The 19,264-nt window shown below is 34.0% G+C and overlaps 1 protein-coding gene and 1 long non-coding RNA gene across 3 annotated transcripts in view; one reads left to right on the forward strand and one right to left on the reverse strand.

Moving 5' to 3' along the window:
- The first annotated feature begins 12,027 nt into the window (after positions 1-12,027).
- LOC141454916 (uncharacterized) lies at positions 12,028-13,800 on the forward strand. Its single transcript, XR_012459039.1, has 2 exons — positions 12,028-13,406; positions 13,722-13,800. It is a non-coding gene; the product is annotated as an uncharacterized lncRNA (long non-coding RNA).
- The window catches only part of aPKC (protein kinase C iota type), a 555,703-nt gene continuing 549,224 nt past the window's right edge, over positions 12,786-19,264 (reverse strand). For both annotated transcript variants that reach the window (XM_074129614.1, XM_074129613.1), the window contains one exon: positions 12,786-15,581. In XM_074129614.1, coding sequence (XP_073985715.1) covers positions 15,494-15,581 — 88 coding nt within the window. In that variant the 3' untranslated portion in view covers positions 12,786-15,493. The remainder of the gene's footprint in view (positions 15,582-19,264) is intronic.

Raw genomic sequence — 19,264 nt, forward strand, 5'->3', positions numbered from 1 at the left:
CATGAAATGATCAAATGAATTATAATTAATTCACACAGTTAATAATATTTTATTCCAAATCTTGCTTCTCTTGGATGCTGCAATAAACTGCACAAAACTCAATCGAACTTTATATATTTCATCAAAGACTCGTCAATACTACTTTTGGGAGTGTAAAAATTAGTAAATTTATCGTTCCTAGCACGTTTTCACTTTCATTATCAGTATCAGGTAAATGTATACTTATTTCTTCTGATTCTTCATAATCGCTCCAATCACCTTGATCTGCATATTCTGCTCCTACTCTTATCCATTATGGTGTTTATTGTACAACATGATTTTCCTTTAGCAATATACAGTCGAGCCTCTCAATAACGGACACTGGCGGGGGAAAGCAAAGTGGAAAAGCTATTTGGAGGTGGTCGTTAGAAGGAGGTTGGCAAGTTTCATAATGAAAAAATATGGATTTTTTTTCCAAACATCTATTTAAAAACTGTTTATTATCAATAGATTTCTTAATTATCCAAAACATTTATCAAAAAACTAGATATTATTGACTTATTTAATAATTTTTATAATAATCATCACACTTATTCATAACAATAATAATTTATGGTGAAATTATCATCATACTATCCATCTATTATTAGAAAAATAGAACAAACCTTTCGGCAAGTTGACGATGGCTCGATTTGGTTTTTGCAAAATCTTCCAACACATTGATTTTCTCCTTCTAGAGTTAACCACTTTCGTTTGAGAGACATATCGGAAAAAATAATATTGTTCATCCACAAAGTAATATTGAAAAATGGTACAAGATGTATGGAGCTTGTATAGGAAACTAGGAAAAACCAGAAAAAAAAACAAAAACTTGAGAGGGGATAATTATTTTGATCACCGCGTCAAATGAACTTTTAATAAATAGGTGGTCGTTGGTGGGAGGTGAAACGTTTAATCTGTTCCCCAAAATCATTCATTGTCCGCGGTCCGCTATGTAGAGTGTCCGTTAGACGGAGGTTATCCAAAAACTGTCCGTAAATGGAGGTGGTCGCTAGTGAGAGTGTCCTTTATAGGAGGCTCGAAAATTTCGATTACTTTTATTTTTCCAGTATCCAGGAGGAAGATTGAGGCTGTTTGGAGAATAACTTATGCTTCGAAATGGGATCACTTTTTTAGAAAATTTATCTGCCTTTCTAACCGTGTCATCAGAATCGAATTCGGACTAAAACTTTCTGAGTAATAACATTTTTATTGGGAAAAAAGTAATGTTTTTTTTTTTAAATTTAAAGTGACGTCACTCAAGAAAAGTGGAAAATATGAAGTTGGCCAATACGTCATTGAACTCCACTTTAGATGTACTTCACATAGTAAGCCAATGGACAATACTTACTGGTTCACCCTGTATACAATCTGGGGACGAATACTTTGATATAGAACTAAGTATATATTTTGGGTCTTATTTAAGCCAACCTCTCTCTTCAATCTAATATCCAAGAATAAACAATAAATTAGTGTCTTTAATAATAATAATAAAAATTAACATTTTAAATGTTGAAAGTCAAATAATGTACTTTTTAAATTAAAAAGGGGACTTGTAGTAAAACAGAACTGGAAAAAAAATTTAATTTTAAAGTTCCTAAGAAGAAGTGAACTTAATAGTATTTTAGAAAGTCCTGGAGTTGTTGGGTAGTAGTGAGTTGAAGATTTTCACACTCGCTGGGGGAGAGAAAATTTGCATTCAACTAGCTAAGAATGAACTAAGTGCAAGTCAGAGGAAGTGGTTGAAGTTCTAGGGAGCGGCAAAGAAGTGTGGCGAGGAAAATCAAGTGAGCATTGGCGGCAAGTGTGAGACGGCGGCTCCGCTCCCAAGTAATAAACTCCCGAAGGAGATGTTGATCTCTCGCTCTGTCTTTCAGTATCTCCCCTCGACCGACTGACTTACACACTACACAGACTCCACACACAGTACTGAGCAATACCTCTTCTAAAACTCCTACTATATATATATATACTGGGATAGTAGCTTTTTAGTTGCCCAGGACCCTTCGACAACCCTTCACTCCAGCCTTCTTCATCCTTCAGAGAACTCTCATTCAGTATATTTGCCTTGCAGTGCTTCCAAAACTACTTCTCAGCTAGGGGATGTTTGATGAGTTCCAGCGTGTGGAAGGAAAGGGAGGAAAACTGACTTCCAAGTAAAAGCCAAGAAATTTCCTTTCTATATTTCACTCGGTAAGATGACACTTGTATACTCAAGGAAAACATGAAATGTTTTCTTCTGATCATTTGAAAAGAAGGAGATTGTCCTTAATATCCTGCAGAGTAACATCACCAAGCTGTAGTTTTAGTTCTCTTCCAAACCTGCTGTTTTAAAGCAAATATTTTTGGCGGATCAAACAGCTGATTGTATGAAGTGTGATGCCTTCTAAGAGGTGCGAGAGAATTGGTAAAGAAATGATAAACTAAAACAACTACGAATATATAAAAGTAAAAAGTAAGTAAAGTAATCACCTATTTTTTCAGGCAGGGCTTAACGTCCAACTACCAATTAGGTGTCGTGGACGGAGGCTACTAGCAAACATACTTTACTGTAAATTTCTTTTATTAACCATTAAATAAAATCCAAGGCCTAAGACCGGGAATTGAACCCAGTACCACAATGCATATTAGCATAACATACTTTACTATAAATAACTTACTTTATTATAAATTTCCCATATTAACCATTGGGAATATAGACTAGTACTGCAATACATCTTAGCTTTGCAGGACTCGCCTCTAACCGCTCGCCTACCGTGGCGCCTCTATGAATATATATAGACAATTAAGAGTAGGCATTAGATCAGTGATTACCGTACACTGTGCATTCCAACTTGCTGCAGGATTCGAAACCAACTGCTGACTCGTAAGATTTTCTCTCCAAAGCAAACTTCTTACAGCTCATTGTCTGCAACGAGAGAACTAAGCTTTCGAGTTTAAGTTGTGGTTTCCAGCGGTCGTTCTGCTGGAAAGCCTTTTTTGCTCCAATCCTCTGCATTCCAGCTTTTTTTTTTGCCTTTTTTTTTGGCATTGGCTTTCGCCATACAGCCAGCATCGTCTAGGTGCTTATCACTAGAATATCACTCACTCTCAATTCTTACTTATAAATACATTCGCTTCACTCATTCATCCCTCTACTATACAGAGTGACCAAAGTTACATGCTCCACCCACTTTTTTTTTAACGGCGGAAAATTTCGAAAAAATAAGAAACACGTATTTAATCATTTTTAGTCTAGTTTATTTTCAGTGGTTGACCCATTTTTTTAAACCCCTGTATCTCGAGATACAGCATCCAACTTTTGTTTTTCAAATGGAACGTTATATTTTTTGTTGCATATTTTTATAGTATTTGAGCTCCTAAAATAAACAAAAAAAGAATTTTTGAAATCGGTTAGGTTTTTCAAAAGTTATGGTAATTTAAAATATGAAAAACAAATTTCAGTTTATTGTCAAAATTACGTTATTTTTTTTAAAGAATCTGTTCAAACTGGGCACAATCAACGGATAGGCAAACCAAAACTCTGGACTCCCACGCTCTGCTTGTAGCAGCACTTATGGTAGCGAAGTCAAGATCTAGGCAGGCTAGAGTTATTCGACGTTCAGGTTGTTTTTTCTACAAACGTTTGGTGTGGAGTTTTAGGAAATCAACTAATCGGCCCATACTTCTACAGAGAGAACTTAACTGGTGAATCGTATCTAACTTTTTTTTAAGAGACATTTTGCCAGTTCTGCTTGAAGATGTTCCGCTACAACGTCGGCTAGATATGTATTTTCAACAAGATGGTTGCCCAGCACATAATGCGAGAGTGGTTCGAGGTTACCTGGACAGCAATTTCCATGAAAAGTGCCTAAGGACGCATTGTCCCATCCAATGGCCACCTCGCTCTAAGGACTTAACCCCAATGGACTATTTTTTGTGGGGATACCTAAAAAATAAAGTGTACAGTATCTTTAATCCCGTGGCTTCAGTCGATTATCTGAACGTCGAATAACTCTAGCCTGCCTAGATCTTGACTTCGCCACCATAAGTGCTGCTACAAACAGAGCGTGGGAGTCCAGAGTTTTGGCTTGCCCATCCGTTGATTGTGCCCAGTTTGAACAGATTCTTTAAAAAAAACAACGTAATTTTGGCGATAAACTGAAATTTGTTTTCCATATTTTAAATTACCATAACTTTTGAAAAACCCAACCGATTTCAAAAATTCTTTTTTTGTTTTTTTTAGGAGCTCAAAAACTATAAAAATATGCAACAAAAAATATAACATTCCATTTGAAAAACAAAAGTTGGATTCTGTATCTCGAGATACAGAGGTTTAAAAAAATGGCTCAATCACTGAAAATAAACTAGACTAAAAATGATTAAATACGTGTTTTTTATTTTTTCGAAATTTCCCGCCGTTTAAAAAAAAAGTGGGTGGAGTATATAACTCTGGTCATCCTGTATACAACTATTTACGTACAAACTTACAACTAATGGATGGATCAGTACTCTATCTATATTCCTGCCATCCTTATAGCTTAACCGAAATTAAAATCACCGTAATCCTTCTCTAATCATTTTCTTCCATTCATTCTAATCGGCTATAACTTTTAAATACATTCATATTTCTTAGCTAGCTCTGCTACAGATTTAAGCACATAGATGTTGGTGGAGAATAAGCCTTCTTGCTTTTTTTTTTTTCATCCACACCATAGCGCGTCTGCGGAGTAGAGCCAAGCCCCATACAGGGAAATGGGCGAAGCCGTTAAAGCTACCGAGAATTTTCGTGTTTTGCTTCAACGAGTAAGAATTAGGTGTAAAAACTGTGGCAGAAATGCTGGAAAAAATTAAAATAAACGTAAGGGTGGACGAACAGTTTTAACATTGTTTCTCCAGTGTAAATAGGGCGAAGTCTACACCCTAACTAGTTCAATGGAGTTCACTTATTGTGAGGGAGTTATTTGTGTTTAAAGTACTAAAGGAGTGATGCATATATTTCAGTGAAGGACAGAACTAAACCCGAAACGAAGTGCATGCAGAGTACGTACCTTAATCTATTCATTTAGAGAACAGGTAACTCTAGAGAGCGACAGACAGGTGACAACTTCCGCTAGAGTGGTTCCATTATAAATCTCTCTCCCTCTCTATGTGGGACCATTATTTTCACTCACTCTGGCTTATTCACGACGACTTTTGGGCTTTCAGTAGCTGGACTTCTTTAAATGGAAAGAAAGAAAAATAGAAGATTTTGTCGTAAGCATAACCATTAATGTTTATGTTAGAAACTACACACACTGGTTTATTTGAATGTTTTAAAATGCAGTCTTATCATTTTTCCAACGGTCGTGCGGAAAAATCTGATTTTTTTTTTTACTTTTCGCATTGATAACATTAACAGTGATCGGTTTTCCCAAGCTTATTAAATGAAAACTGTCCGGTAGGGCAGTTGTATAAGGGTTCATCGTCAAAAACTGCACGAAAAAGCGTAATGTTGAAAAACACCCAACTTTGACAATTTTTTTCTCTTTTTCTATAAAAGATAAAATTCCCAAAATTTCTTTAAAATATAAGTCAAACTCTCCTTTATAACTGTAATTTTTTTTTTAAATAACTTAGATTAACAAGTTAAGCGTGGAATTTAGATATAAAAAAAACCCTCACAGTGTGCAGAATTGAATTCAGACAATGACGTGTATCCACGTCGAACGCAGGGCAAAACAACCAAAAGTTTACAACGTCGTATTACTCTTAATTGCTCTTTGTTATTCCTTCTTCTCCATGCACCTTCCTCTAGCACATTTTTCTTAATATTTTACGCTCAAAAACCTTCAGCGTGTTTGACTGCGCTAGCACTTAGGGTCCATGTTTCTGCAGAGTATGTCACTAAGGGCCTTGTCTAATTTACATTAGTGTTTTATTATTGTTGAATAATATTCTAGCTGATGCACGGAGCATGTTTAGCGAGACCACAGTTCACCCGTATAATGCTTAGAGTCACATAGCAGTCTTTTTGTACGAAAATTAGGTTATTAAACTAGTCATAATAGTCCAAAATGTCGGAAATCTCCAATAAGTGCACATAGCAGATATTGTGGGTTAGACAACTACGATATTCAAAAAACTGCCTATAATCAACTACTGATGGTGGATGAAAGATTGAAATCTGTAAGAATTTTAGTAAGTGAATGTCGATAGAGTGTTGAAATTAGAATTCTTTTTTTTGCCTGGATAAATGAAAGGAGCTAAAAATAGAAAAAAAACCTGTCAAATGCAAAATTAGCGATGTCAGAGAACGGAAACTGGGTTGAAAGGGTTACAGACAGAGATGGGGATGTGTGTGTGTGTGTGTGTGTGAATGAGAAGTGCAGGTGGCAGTTTTCTTTCCATCATTGAAGGTATCCGTCGGCCCTCCCCACTATAATAATCTCTGCGCTGATGTTGGTCTACAAAGTGATCTAAGAAAGGTCGAACCCTAGAAGGAGGGTATTTCCGTCTCGATTGCAGCAGGGAGAGTTGGTAACACTGTCTGTCTGTACAGCTCTCAATCACTCTGTCTCCCCTACCCGCCCCACCACTACTGCTTGCTCCAGGTCCCCCCCCCGAATACAATGTACTGGAGGTGCCCTTATGACCTTGTCACCTGGGTCTAGTTCCACATAGCACCCACCACTTTGCACCTTTTCTAAATGATAATAAAACCGAAATTATTACAAGAGAAACACGTCCTGCTATTTTAAAAGACACTACTCAGTAGTAGTAAAAAAACATGTGTCTATCTTTTACTAGACAGTAGTACCAGAACTACGCCCATTATGTCCAGTAGTTACTTAGCTGTCTAAACTTTGTCACGCCCTTCATACTTGCAATCACACAATATATCTTGTCATCTTGAAATAATATGTACCTTCTGCATTGTAGTGTAAAAGGTTTTTTAACGGTTTTTCTACTTATCTTGGATCAAATCTCGCATAAATTAACAAAATATTGCTATACAGGAGTGGTCGAAACTTCGGGAGATAATACAAAAAGATATTCTATTCACTATGGCCTGATTCTCAATAGTGTCCAAGATATTGGCATTTTTAACCTTTCCGTCGATATTCGTGTTTTTCACCATAAAAACGAAGGTAAATTTTCCATCTTTTATCTTAGAACAAATCTGGCAAGATATTCTTACCGTGTAATCATATGTCAAGAAGTCTTGGTTACGGGGGTACATTGAAATGATGTGATGGTTGCTCTTATTTAATGGTAAAACAAACTTATCCTGATTCTCCCACAACTATTACATTACACTTACATTCTTTAAAATCTTCAATTATTATTATTTTTTCTTTTTTGCGTCACAAATAATAAAATTTTTGCAGTCGAAGAATCTCCCAACACACGTGTATTTCTGGTGGCAAAATTAATATTGAAAACCAGATCACGAATAAGATAAAATTTGTAACTTTGATCTTAAATATCTCGACAAATATTAGGGGATATCGAAACGGGGTCAAAGTAATATTTCACAATTTTTTTGTCTGTAGTTTTTTCATAATCATTGTCAAAAACCAGTGGTCCTTATGAAACTTTGATCAGTTTACAAGGGTCGTTTGAAAAGTCCGTGCAAAAATAAAAACTACTTAATTTTTTGGGATAAACCTTTTTTATTTTTCAACATAGTCTCCTTTTAGGCTTATACACTTCGTCCAACGCTGCTCTAGTTTGTTGATCCCTTCCGAATAATAGGATTTGTCCAAGTCTGAAAAATAGCCATTCGTTTCTGCAATCACCTCCTCGTTTGAATAAAATCTTTTTCCCGCCAGCCATTTCTTCATATTGGGGAACAAATAGTAGTCCGAGGGAGCCAAGTCTGGAGAATAAAGGGATGTGAAACGAGTTGGAACCCTATTTCCATTAATTTTGCGACCACAACTGCTGAGGTGTGAGCTGGTGCGTTATCGTGTTGGGAAAGGACTTTTTTGTGGGCCAATCGTGGGCGTTTTTCTTGCAGCTCGGTTTTCTAACGGTCCAATAACGATGAATAATATGCACCTGTAATAGTTTTACCCTTTTCCAGATAGTCGATGAGGATTATTCCTTGCGAATCCCAAAAGACAGTCGCCATAATCTTTCCGGCCGAAGGAACGGTCTTTGCCTTTTTTGGCGCAGATTCCTCCTTGGTAACCCATTGTTTAGATTGTTCTTTGGTCTCAGGAGTGTAGTGATGTATCCATGTTTCATCCACAGTGACGAAACGACGCTTAAAGTCCTGCGGATTCTTCTGGAACAGCTGCAAAACCGTCCTTGCAACACTTCACACGATTTCGTTTTTGGTCAAGCGTAAGCAATCGCGGCACCCATCTTGCGGATAGCTTTGTCATGTCCAAATGTTGATGCAAAATATTATGTACCCGTTCATTCGAGATGCCCACATCACCTTCACTCTTCTGTCATCCATCACCATATCATGGATTTTATCAATGATTTCTGGAGTAGTAACCTCAACAGGGCGTCCAGAACGTTCAGCGGTCACTTGTGCCCATATGGCCACTCGGAAAATTTTGCAACCACTTATAAACTGTTCTAATCGAAGGTGCAGAGTCACCATAATGTTTATCAAGCTTCTCTTTAGTCTCCTCAGGCGTTTTGCCTTTCATAAAGTAGTGTTTAATCAACACACGAAATTCTTTTTCGTCCATTTTTTTTTTGAAAATCACTCGACTTCTTTGATTCAAACGAATGCCAAACACAAAGAAATAGACCGATCTAGCTGAAACTTGGTGTGTGTGTTCTTCCAAGAGATGCTACTAACTAAATATAACCTAGATACGCGCCAGTAGTGCTATCTCTCTGACTTTGCACGGACTTTTCAAACGTATTAGCCCGTAACTGCGCCAAAAATGAAGATACAGCATCAGGGGGTGGAAAATTGACCGAAAAAAAAGACATACAGTTTATTTAATGGTTTTTTTTCCCCCAGATTTCCGCTTTCCCTAAAAAGTTATTAGCAATTTGGTGCGTTTTAAATGGATCACCCTGTGTATTTTACACTTCCATTAAAGTTGGCCAATGAAACTAAGCCATATTGATTGTCATTCCTACAGGAAAGCCTAGTGGAAGGCAATGTTCCGCCGGAAAATTGTTATTATTATTATTTATAAAGGAAAGCATAAGAAGCGTTTCACATGACAGTGGCAGGCCATTTATGATTACTAAATTCGCGAACCGAGGGGGGAAGGAAACCAAAACTTCCGGTTTAGCGAATTATTTAAATGAAAACAACAAGAAGATGGATAATTGACTTCAGCAGTCAATGAAACAAATAATTTAACTTTTTTAATTCATTTTTTTTGCATTTATTACTTCTTTTTTTTATCTTTGACTTTATTAAGTTACAACTCAATATAATACTAACTAAAAGAAACATAAAATAATCCTTAATAATAAACAACCAAATACAGATTACATTATTACATACTGACTTTGTCGCTAACAAAATATAATACGCACAAAACATAATTTTATACAAATAATATTTGTATGTTTGTTTAAAAATTACTAATTTGTATATTGTTTTGAATTCATTCAAAATATATGAAAAACAAACCAAAAATAGCTACAAATATATAAAATAAAAAGAATTGTTAAAAATACAAAAACCAATTACAATTTAATACTGACCTATTGTTCCTGAATTTATAATTTTTTTTAATTTAAACTAATAATACAAAAACTCAAGTTACATTAATAGTAACAATAATAATTACAATAATAATATATTTGCAGTGATGATATTAACATTACAGTGTTTCTTTTTTGTTTTTGCTTTCCCCTACCTCTCCTTAACTCCTAATATAATGTAATGTATATATACGATATACGAATATATATATATATTGTGTATTGCATATGTGAGAGTGTTGTTTTTGTCTGTTCGCGACGCATACAATTTTTTTATACACATTATGTAATAATTTTGTTGACGAATTAAAAATACTGTGTATATTGGACAATAACTTTTTTTTTATGTATATATACAGCATTCAATCGTATTTATAAGAAAGCATACATCCGCTTTTATTGCATTATAAATAGAAGTTGTCAAAACAGTGTTTTCGAGATTGCTCTAATAAATAATTATATAGAACTTTTATAAAAAAAATTAAAGTATTGTATTTTTAATCAGTCATATCACTAGTCTTCGGAGGCTGGATAAATGCTAAATAAAATCTTTTATTTAATAATTATTAATTGGAACTAATCTTTGTAATCCAAAATCTTTAAATAGAGTGCCTTTTTTAAGGGTCAAAACACGATAATCCTACGGATATCGTAAACAAAAAAAGAGTGGTCTACTGTTTGATGTCAATTAATTTAAAGCTGTCCACTTAATTGATTCTAAAATCTTGTATTAAGAAATCTGGAATTGTACATAATATGAAAACTGTAGAATTTTAGTGTTGTTGCCAAAGTCCCTAAGGTGTTGCACAGAGTGAGGATCTGATTGTAAGTCAAAGGAAGCTTAGTTCTTAGAGGAAAGATTAATTAAAAATGAACCTTCTATTGTGCACTTTGCGAAGCTAGCTATAGTCTTTCCAAATTGACGGATTCCAAAAGTATTAACTCCAAAAAAAAAAAAAAAAAAAGGAAGTAAAAGATTCTTTCTTGTTCCGTTTGTGGGCAAACAGTGCGCGGTGATCAAATGAAACTATACGTACTTTTTTTTTTTTTTACTCAAGACAATTTTAAAAGGTCTTACCCAAAATAGATCTTCAAAGGACTACACTTAGACCTTCAAAGGGAAAAAAAAGAAGAAGCATTTTGCATGTTTCAAGTTTTGAACAAGTTTGAACAGGTTTAAACAGGTTTGAACAAGTTTGAACAGGTTTAAACAGGTTTGAACAAGTCTAAAATGTTTCTTTCAACACATTCTTTTTTTTTTTCAAAAGGGTCATAAATTCGCTTTTCCCTGTGATCTTCGCTTTGGCTTTCGAGACTTAGGACTTGCTTTGTGGGGGCCACCATAAGTAAATCACACCCAATCTTCTTTTATACCCATACAATTTGAAAAAATTGTGACTTTTTCACACTAGGGAAACTAGCTAACAATTTCCAGTACAATTGATGTGCTCTGTTTCCAATAATACAGGGACACCAATCAACGTCAACAGTCTTGTATAATAAATAAAAATTAATACATAATGTATATAAAAACTTAAATATACGTCATTTATTTTACATTATTTAAAATACATAATTTTTATATTCAATTATTTAAAAGTCGTCCATTTTTATTTTTAAATATAATTCTTTATTTGCATTCAAAAAAATTTATTTTTTAAGTACCTATATAATATTATCTAAAAATGATTCAAGGGAGTTGTATCTTTTTATTAAACCCCCCCCCACGTAATCTTCTACAAACAGGCGAAGAATTTTTTTTTTGTTTAATTTTAATTTTTACAAATACTAATTTTTTGTTTTTTTGTGAATATTTTGGGCAATTTTTTTTTGACACCCCCTATTGGGTTAAATTACAATATAGTTTTCTTTATTAATGCATTTATTTTTATTTCATGTTTGAATATATTTATCACTTATAACCAATAAAGTATTATTTTTTTTTTTTTTAAATATTTATCCATTAAAAATGATTTTATTTAAGATAGTTTTAATTGGATATTTTCTTTTTTGTTTCATAGTATCTTAAATTATTAACAAATATCGATTTTTTTTTCTTTTTTTCTTTTTTTTGCAGATTACAAATCACAGTTACACTTTAGTGCTGCATAACTATACGTATGCCTTTGTAAATGAAAGCAAATTATAAACTGAATAAAGTTATTTATTTTCTTTACCGTTATTATTATTATTATTATTTTTTACATAATTTGCAATTATATATATATATATATATATTTAAAAAAGAAAAAACAGAATAAAGTTCATTTCTGAAAAAATACTAATTTACAATTAACAAATTAATTTATTTACTTTATTTTTTTTTTTAATTTATTTACTTTATTTTTTTTACTGCTGATTTAGAATTTATAGAACAGATGTTTTTTTAATTTCATCTTTTGATTTTTTTTTAAATCGTTTTTTATCTAATCAAGGACGTTAGTCTTTCATTTTGCACAGCTTGGGGAACATTTTTAATTATTTATTTTTTTTTTAAGGGGCTGTAGAAATTCAAATTAATAAATAATAATAGGTAAGGTTTTAAGAGGGGGTGGGGGGAAGTTGTTTTGTAACCAATAAAAAAATAATACGAAATAAACTTAAAGTACCTTGAACAACATTTTTCTATCAACTTATTATCATTACTCTTTGGGTGGGAAAAAAATATTTGGAATGTATAATTTTCTTGGTTTTTCAATTTTTGTGGGGCGAAAAAAAAAAGAGGAAAAATCATTGAGTTTTTCCACGCCCACCCAATAAAGAGATCGACAGTTACTGAATTTTAGCATTGAAAATGTTTTTCATGTCCATTATTGATGTTGTGGGAAAACTTAATGTAGTTTTTCTTTTTCTTGTGTGTGTGTGTGTGTGTGGTGGAGGTTGATCGTAGTGGGGGGTAAATTAAACTTGAAAAAAAACTAGTGTTCTTTCTTGATTTTTGTCCCACATTTTCAATGCTTGACAATTTCCAAGAAAATTGATGTTATTCTAATTAATTTTTTTCCCCCTTAATAATACTGAAATATTAATTAATGGAATGTTCATAAAGAATACTTTGAAAAAGCACATAGAATGCCAACTGGAATTTCTTTGCGTTTAACTTTTGCTCGTATTGCTTCTCTCTTTTTATTTTTTGAATAAATCTCTGCAAATGAGAAAAGGTTCTGGAAGAAACCTGGAGGCTGCATACAATGAGGGGTAAGGAGCATTCTTTGAAGCTGATTACAGGTGGAACCCCCCCCCCCCCCACGACATTTGTTCACTTTCAGAAACAGGAAATGGATTTTGTGTAGCGAACAAACGCTTATGTTCTGTAGAACCCAAAATTAACTGTGTAAAGGAATCACTTCCTTTTAAAGTTTTTTTTTTTTTAGCATTCATTCCCCAAAGTCCTAGACAGTGTGATCAACGTCTTAAAGATCCAGTCTTCAAGGCAGGAAATACAAGTGGACTTAGCCACCTTCTGCCACAGATCTTTTGGGGATTCCTTAAAGTCTTTTTTTCTTCTTTTTTTTTTTTTAGCATTCATTCCCCAAAGTCCTAGACAGTGTGGTCAACGTTTTAAAGATCCAGTCTTCAAGGCAGGGAATACAAGTGGACTTAGCCACAGATCTTTTGGGCATTCCTGTGAGTGTTCCAGGCCTAACAACACCAAACCATTCTCGCACAATGACCTATAAGGGCGGCCCACATTAGGACTTGGACTAGGAAATAGCAATGGATTCAGCTTTAAAGAGGCTTGCCTCCCCTCCTGGACTGTCTTCTTGCATCCTAGACACAACATTCTGACAATCAGGTTAAAACGAATTGAATTTCCCCAAAAGTGGCTCAGCTTTAAAGAGGCTTGCCTCCCCTCCTGGACTGTCTTCTTGCATCCTAGACACAACATTCTGACAATCAGGTTAAAACGAATTGAATTTCCCCAAAAGTGGCTCAGCTTTAAAGAGGCTTGCCTCCCCTCCTGGACTGTCTTCTTGCATCCTAGACACAATATTCTGACAATCAGGTTAAAACGAATTGAATTTCCCCAAAAGTGGCTCAGCTTTAAAGAGGCTTGCCTCCCCTCCTGGACTGTCTTCTTGCATCCTAGACACAATATTCTGACGAATCAGGTTAAAACGCATTGAATTTCCCCAAAAGTGGCTCAGCTTTAAAGAGGCTTGCCTCCCCTCCTGGACTGTCTTCTTGCATCCTAGACACAATATTCTGACGAATCAGGTTAAAACGCATTGAATTTCCCCAAAAGTGGCTCAGCTTTAAAGAGGCTTGCCTCTCCTCCTGGACTGTCTTCTTGCATCCTAGACACAATATTCTGACGAATCAGGTTAAAACGCATTGAATTTCCCCAAAAGTGGCTCAGCTTTAAAGAGGCTTGCCTCCCCTCCTGGACTCTCTTCTTGCATCCTAGACACAACATTCTGACAATCAGGTTAAAACGAATTGAATTTCCCCAAAAGTGGCTCAGCTTTAAAGAGGCTTGCCTCCCCACCTGGACTGTCTTCTTGCATCCTAGACACAATATTCTGACGAATCAGGTTAAAACGCATTGAATTTCCCCAAAAGTGGCTTTGCTACGTATCTCGTACTAAATTTAAACATGGAATGTATACGGCTACTATTTATTAAATACTGACTCTTGTTTTAACATTAAACCTAAATATCTTCTTTTTTTTCTCACTTATTAACAATCTTAAAAACAAAAACCCCTTTACACAAACAAAAAAATTAAATAATTAAGAAAATCAAAAGAAATAGAAAATCCCCTCTGTCCAAAAAATGAAAAAATTAGATAACCTAATTAATTTATTTTTTTATACCTTTACGTGTCGCCATAAATTTTCATTTTATGTCCCCATAATTTATTTATTAAATATTTTATCAAGAAGGCCCTATAATAAAGGAAGAGAGAGATGGGAAAAGGAAACTGACAGGTTTATAGTCTTTTAAGATCGTCCATTATAATATTCATTCTTTTTTTCTAAATTAATATATTTATAATGTATATATGTATGTATATATAACTCGGCACAAAAAAGTAGGCGCTACTTATTTATTTAAATATTAATTTCTATTTATTATTTTATTTTCTTTATTATTATTGAGTTTCTTTATGTTTATTTTTTTTTAAATATTAAAAAGTTCTAATTTTATCGATTTTTCTATTTTTCATTAAAATGTTCATTAACATCTTTTATTTGTGTGTGTTATGTGTTTTAATAATTTTCGAAGCAATTTATTTTGAATAATCAAATTGTTTGTGGAGCAATTTTTCATATATATGTATAATACTAAGAGAGAAATTTTTTTGTAAAAAATAAAAAAAGTCTTTTTAACTTATTTTTATCTTAAAAAATGTAGTTCAAGATACGCTTTTTAAATTTTTTTTAATTAAAATGGAATGTGGACAAGTATTTTTTAAAAAGTTATATTAGGAATGTAGGTTATTTTAAATCACTGGTAAATCACTAAAAAATAAACTAGAAAAAAGGCTTTTTTAATAAATTACTTATTTGGCTTTTATTTTTCCAACTTAAGGGATGCTTTTCATCCCCCTTTTTTTGTTTTTGAAGGGGAATATGTAATATTTAAAGTAATTAGAAGAGGCAGAATTCTGTGGCAGGGATTGTGGTGTCTAATTCAGGTTGGCTTCCTGGGATGGTGATAGGGATTTATTTATTTTTCTTTATTTTTTTTTTTTGGGTGGGTGGGGTTAACGAAGAGGAAGGCAGGATAAAAGACCAGCTCTGGAAGATGGCCGATCTATTGGAGAGGATGGTTCTATATCGTCTATATCGGCCATACCGTCCTCCCAGACATCGTGATGTCACACACAATCTTCTAAGGACATCAATAGCGGGTTCACATATTCAAAGCCCTCGAATTCGCTTTGGTCGATCTTCTCGATTACACGTCTGTAACAGAAAGAGAAGAAAAAGATTATTATTATTTAATCGATTTTGTAGAAAATTAATTTAGACATGGATCTTTCAAGAGTATTGAGAAAGATCTGTGAGAAAGACAACAAGTGAAAAGAGAAGGCATCACTGATTCATTTCCAGTTCTGCCGCCACAGTTCGGCGTTCAATGCTATTCGCCCGTGGTACGTACAATTTGATGGAACTTAAGATAGTTGGACTGAAACTTAAGAAAAATAGCTCTCGAACATCAATATGCAGTTTTATTCCTGCAAGGGGAACCGCTGTTGCAATCCCAAGGGTGTTCCATGCACTTTCACTACAAAATAGGCACACAAATACTCTTACACTTCATTCAAGCACACCAAGGCACATACCAGTACACTAAGGGTACGTTTACAACGGAGCTGTGAGTATAGATGATAGCAGAGATGATAACTGATAGAGTAAAATATAATCGCTGATTAGTGTGCACAACGGAGCTGTGATACATGCAACATGTCATGTCGAGTAGTGAAGAAGAGTTTTTATGTTCACCAGCAACAAAATGGAATATTTTAAAGAAAAAACGCTTTAGAAAATATCATGTACATCCCATAAATAAAAAACGAAGTACTTTGGGCGAATTTCACCATTTATATAAGGAACTTAGAAATTATCCGGATCGTTTTTTTGAATATGTGAGGATGGGTCCACCCACATTCGACTATATTTTAGAAAAAATAAGGTCAAAATTAAGAAAACTTTGGAAAAATTGTCATGGAAATCCTATAACCATAGAAGAAAAACTAGTGATTACTCTTAGGTAATGATTTTATTGAAAAAAAAAAAAACAAAAACAAATAAATACGCATGAAAATGAATGTAAGCACGATTTAAAAAACAAAATATTGTTTAAAAGTAAATAATAAAATAATAACCAAATAAAATAATGAGTAAAGACAGCACTAAATAATTTTTCGACGTCCATTTTGAAGCTCCGATACTGGAGTTCAGCTAGCAGAAAAATGAAAAATTCAATTCTATCATCTATGCTCGTTTATACCAGCGAGTATGAGTCACTAGTCGAAGCTTCGTTGTGCACGCTCACATAAAAATGTACTAGGTTATTCTATAAGCGCTGATGCATCACTGCTATCATCTCCGCTATCATCTATGCTCACAGCTCCGTTGTGAACGTACCCTAAGACAACCAAAGAGCTACATTCCCCTCTTGGTGATTGCCTCGGCAAAGGAGAGTTAACACTTAAAATCCATGGTACATTATTTAAGGCCGTCAACAAACCTGCCCAACAAAAACCTTAATAATGTCTAGCCTCTACTTAATTTTTCCAATGACCTTTTTTTTAGGGCTGTAATACCAAGAAAGAAAGAAAGTTTCGTTTAAATGACAGAACGAACAATAAAACATTTCTTAGAAGTCTAAAAGAGCTACAGCAAGAGGAAATGTCTTAAGATTTTGCGGTGCAATTGAGGTTTTCAGAAAAATTCCTTACAACTTCACAATACTTTGGAAACAATTGTCGATTGGGATGCGTGTAATAGTTTTTTTTTAATCAACGATCGCCTTATCAAAGTTATACACAGCATCCAGCATCTTTAAGTGTAATCCATTTTGGATTTTGTAGTTATTAAAGGGCCACCAACGATATTTAGAGTTGCAAGAAATCGGGTTAGAATCTTGGGAATAGTAAAAGAGAAAATCGTGTGAATTTTACTCTAGTTTCCTGTTCCTGGCTTAGAGCAGTGATTCTCAACCACTGGGCCGCGTTTTGAAGTTTGCCGCCAAATTTTAGAAATGCATACAATAAAAATTATATATTAAATATAGAAGACGATATGAAAGTAGCACTATCATTTATACGACCAAATATGTATAAACTGTAATTATTAAAAAATACATCAAGCTCAAATTTCTCATTAAAAGTATTCTTATTATTAACTTGTAGTTAATCCCTTAATAAACATATACTGTTGTTTTTGTAGAACATATTTTATTTTACATTGAAATAAACCTACACTATTTACAGAAAGTATGAGAAATTTACAGTAAAGTATGTTTGCTAGTCGCCCTGATAGCCGAACGGTTATAGGCTAGACCCGCAAAGCTAAGATGTATTGCGGTACTAGTCTATATTCCCAATGGTTAATATGAGAAATTTATAGTAAAGTAAGTTAGGCGGTTATAGGCTAGACCCGCAGAGCTAAGATGTATTGCGGTACTAGTCTATATTCCCAATGGTTAATATGAGAAATTTACAGTAAAGTATGTTAGGCGGTTATAGGCTAGACCCGCAATACTAAGATGTATTGTTGGTTTAGTGGGTTCGATTCCCGGTCTTAGGCTTTGCACTTTATTTAATGTTTAATATGAGAAATTTACAGAAAACTATATCTGCAAGTCGCCGCCGTCCACGACACCTAATTTGGGTAGTTTAACGTAAAGCCCGCTTGAAAAAATAGGCAGTTACTACACTATTTTACAGAGTGTATTTATGAAAAAGTAAAATACTTTTAAACTTATCTTATTGTTAGTGTATCGTCAGATTTTAAAATTGTCAAAAGTGTGCCGCGCCAAAAAAAAAAAAAAAAAATGTTGAGAATCATTGGCTTAGAGAAACCATGTAAAATTGTTGAATAGTATTACGGTGTCAATATTTATAATATTTATAAGATTTATAACAGCTAAAATAAAATCAAAGAAAAATAGCGAAACGGTAGATATTGGAAAATTTTATAAGGAGAGTGTCTTCACGGAAAAGCTGGCTACCTGAGGAAAAAAAAAGAAATTTTTTTTGTATTAAGAATTAGGTTTTTTCGTTGAAATAGTTTTTAGTCGGCTAATTCTCGAAGAGAGGCCCGGGTCAGAAGAAAGAAGAAAGAAGAGAGAAGAGAAACGAGAGAAGAGGCAAGCAGACAGCGCTTCCAGCGGAGACTAGTGGAAGGAGGCAGCAGGTTATGGAGAGGAGTATGGCGAGTGTGTTGGGCTGAACCATTAGTGGATTTTGCTATCTGTTTAGCACGCTACTTTCTCAAAAGTCCTTCAAAAAGGAAAACTGAAGGAATACCCGAAAGGGGTTTAAGAGGAGCAGCGAGTCCAGACCAACAACAGGTGCTTTTGTTTGTGGAAAAAAAGACTAACAAACTAAATTCGGTGCCGACCCGGCCCCACGAAGTTATTTTATTTTATTTTAATTACTTACTAATCCTTGGGTTTATGTGGCCACTTAAGTATAACTGTAATTATTTGTTTTAGGGGTAAGGAATTTAATTGTAAATAAATTTCGAGATAGAGATTAATTGAGTTAGGTTGATTATTTTCTTTTCTGGTTAGGCAGTTTTTTTGTTGTAAAGAGAATTTCGTTTTTTTTATGTTAAAGGAAAACTAATAAATTTTGTTTATGTTTATACGTATTTTGTTTAATTTTAATAAGACCCCAAAAAAAAATCCTACCCCTAGAAACCATGCTTTGTTTCAGTTGTAAAGGAGTCAGAAGTGAAGACAATCTTCTTAACTAGATTAACCAGCAAGTCAGAGTAGCCGAGTGTATAGCACACTTAACTCCGGTGATTGAAACCAGTGTTCGATCCCAGCCAGATCCGACTTTTTTTTTTTTTCTCCGATTAAATTATTAATTTATTTTAATTTAATTTTTTTTTATTATTATTTATTTTTTTTT

The sequence above is a fragment of the Rhodnius prolixus genome, unplaced genomic scaffold (genome assembly GCF_049639745.1).
Source record: "Rhodnius prolixus isolate KJV_2025 unplaced genomic scaffold, Rpr scaffold_15, whole genome shotgun sequence".
Lineage (NCBI taxonomy): Eukaryota > Metazoa > Arthropoda > Insecta > Hemiptera > Reduviidae > Rhodnius > Rhodnius prolixus.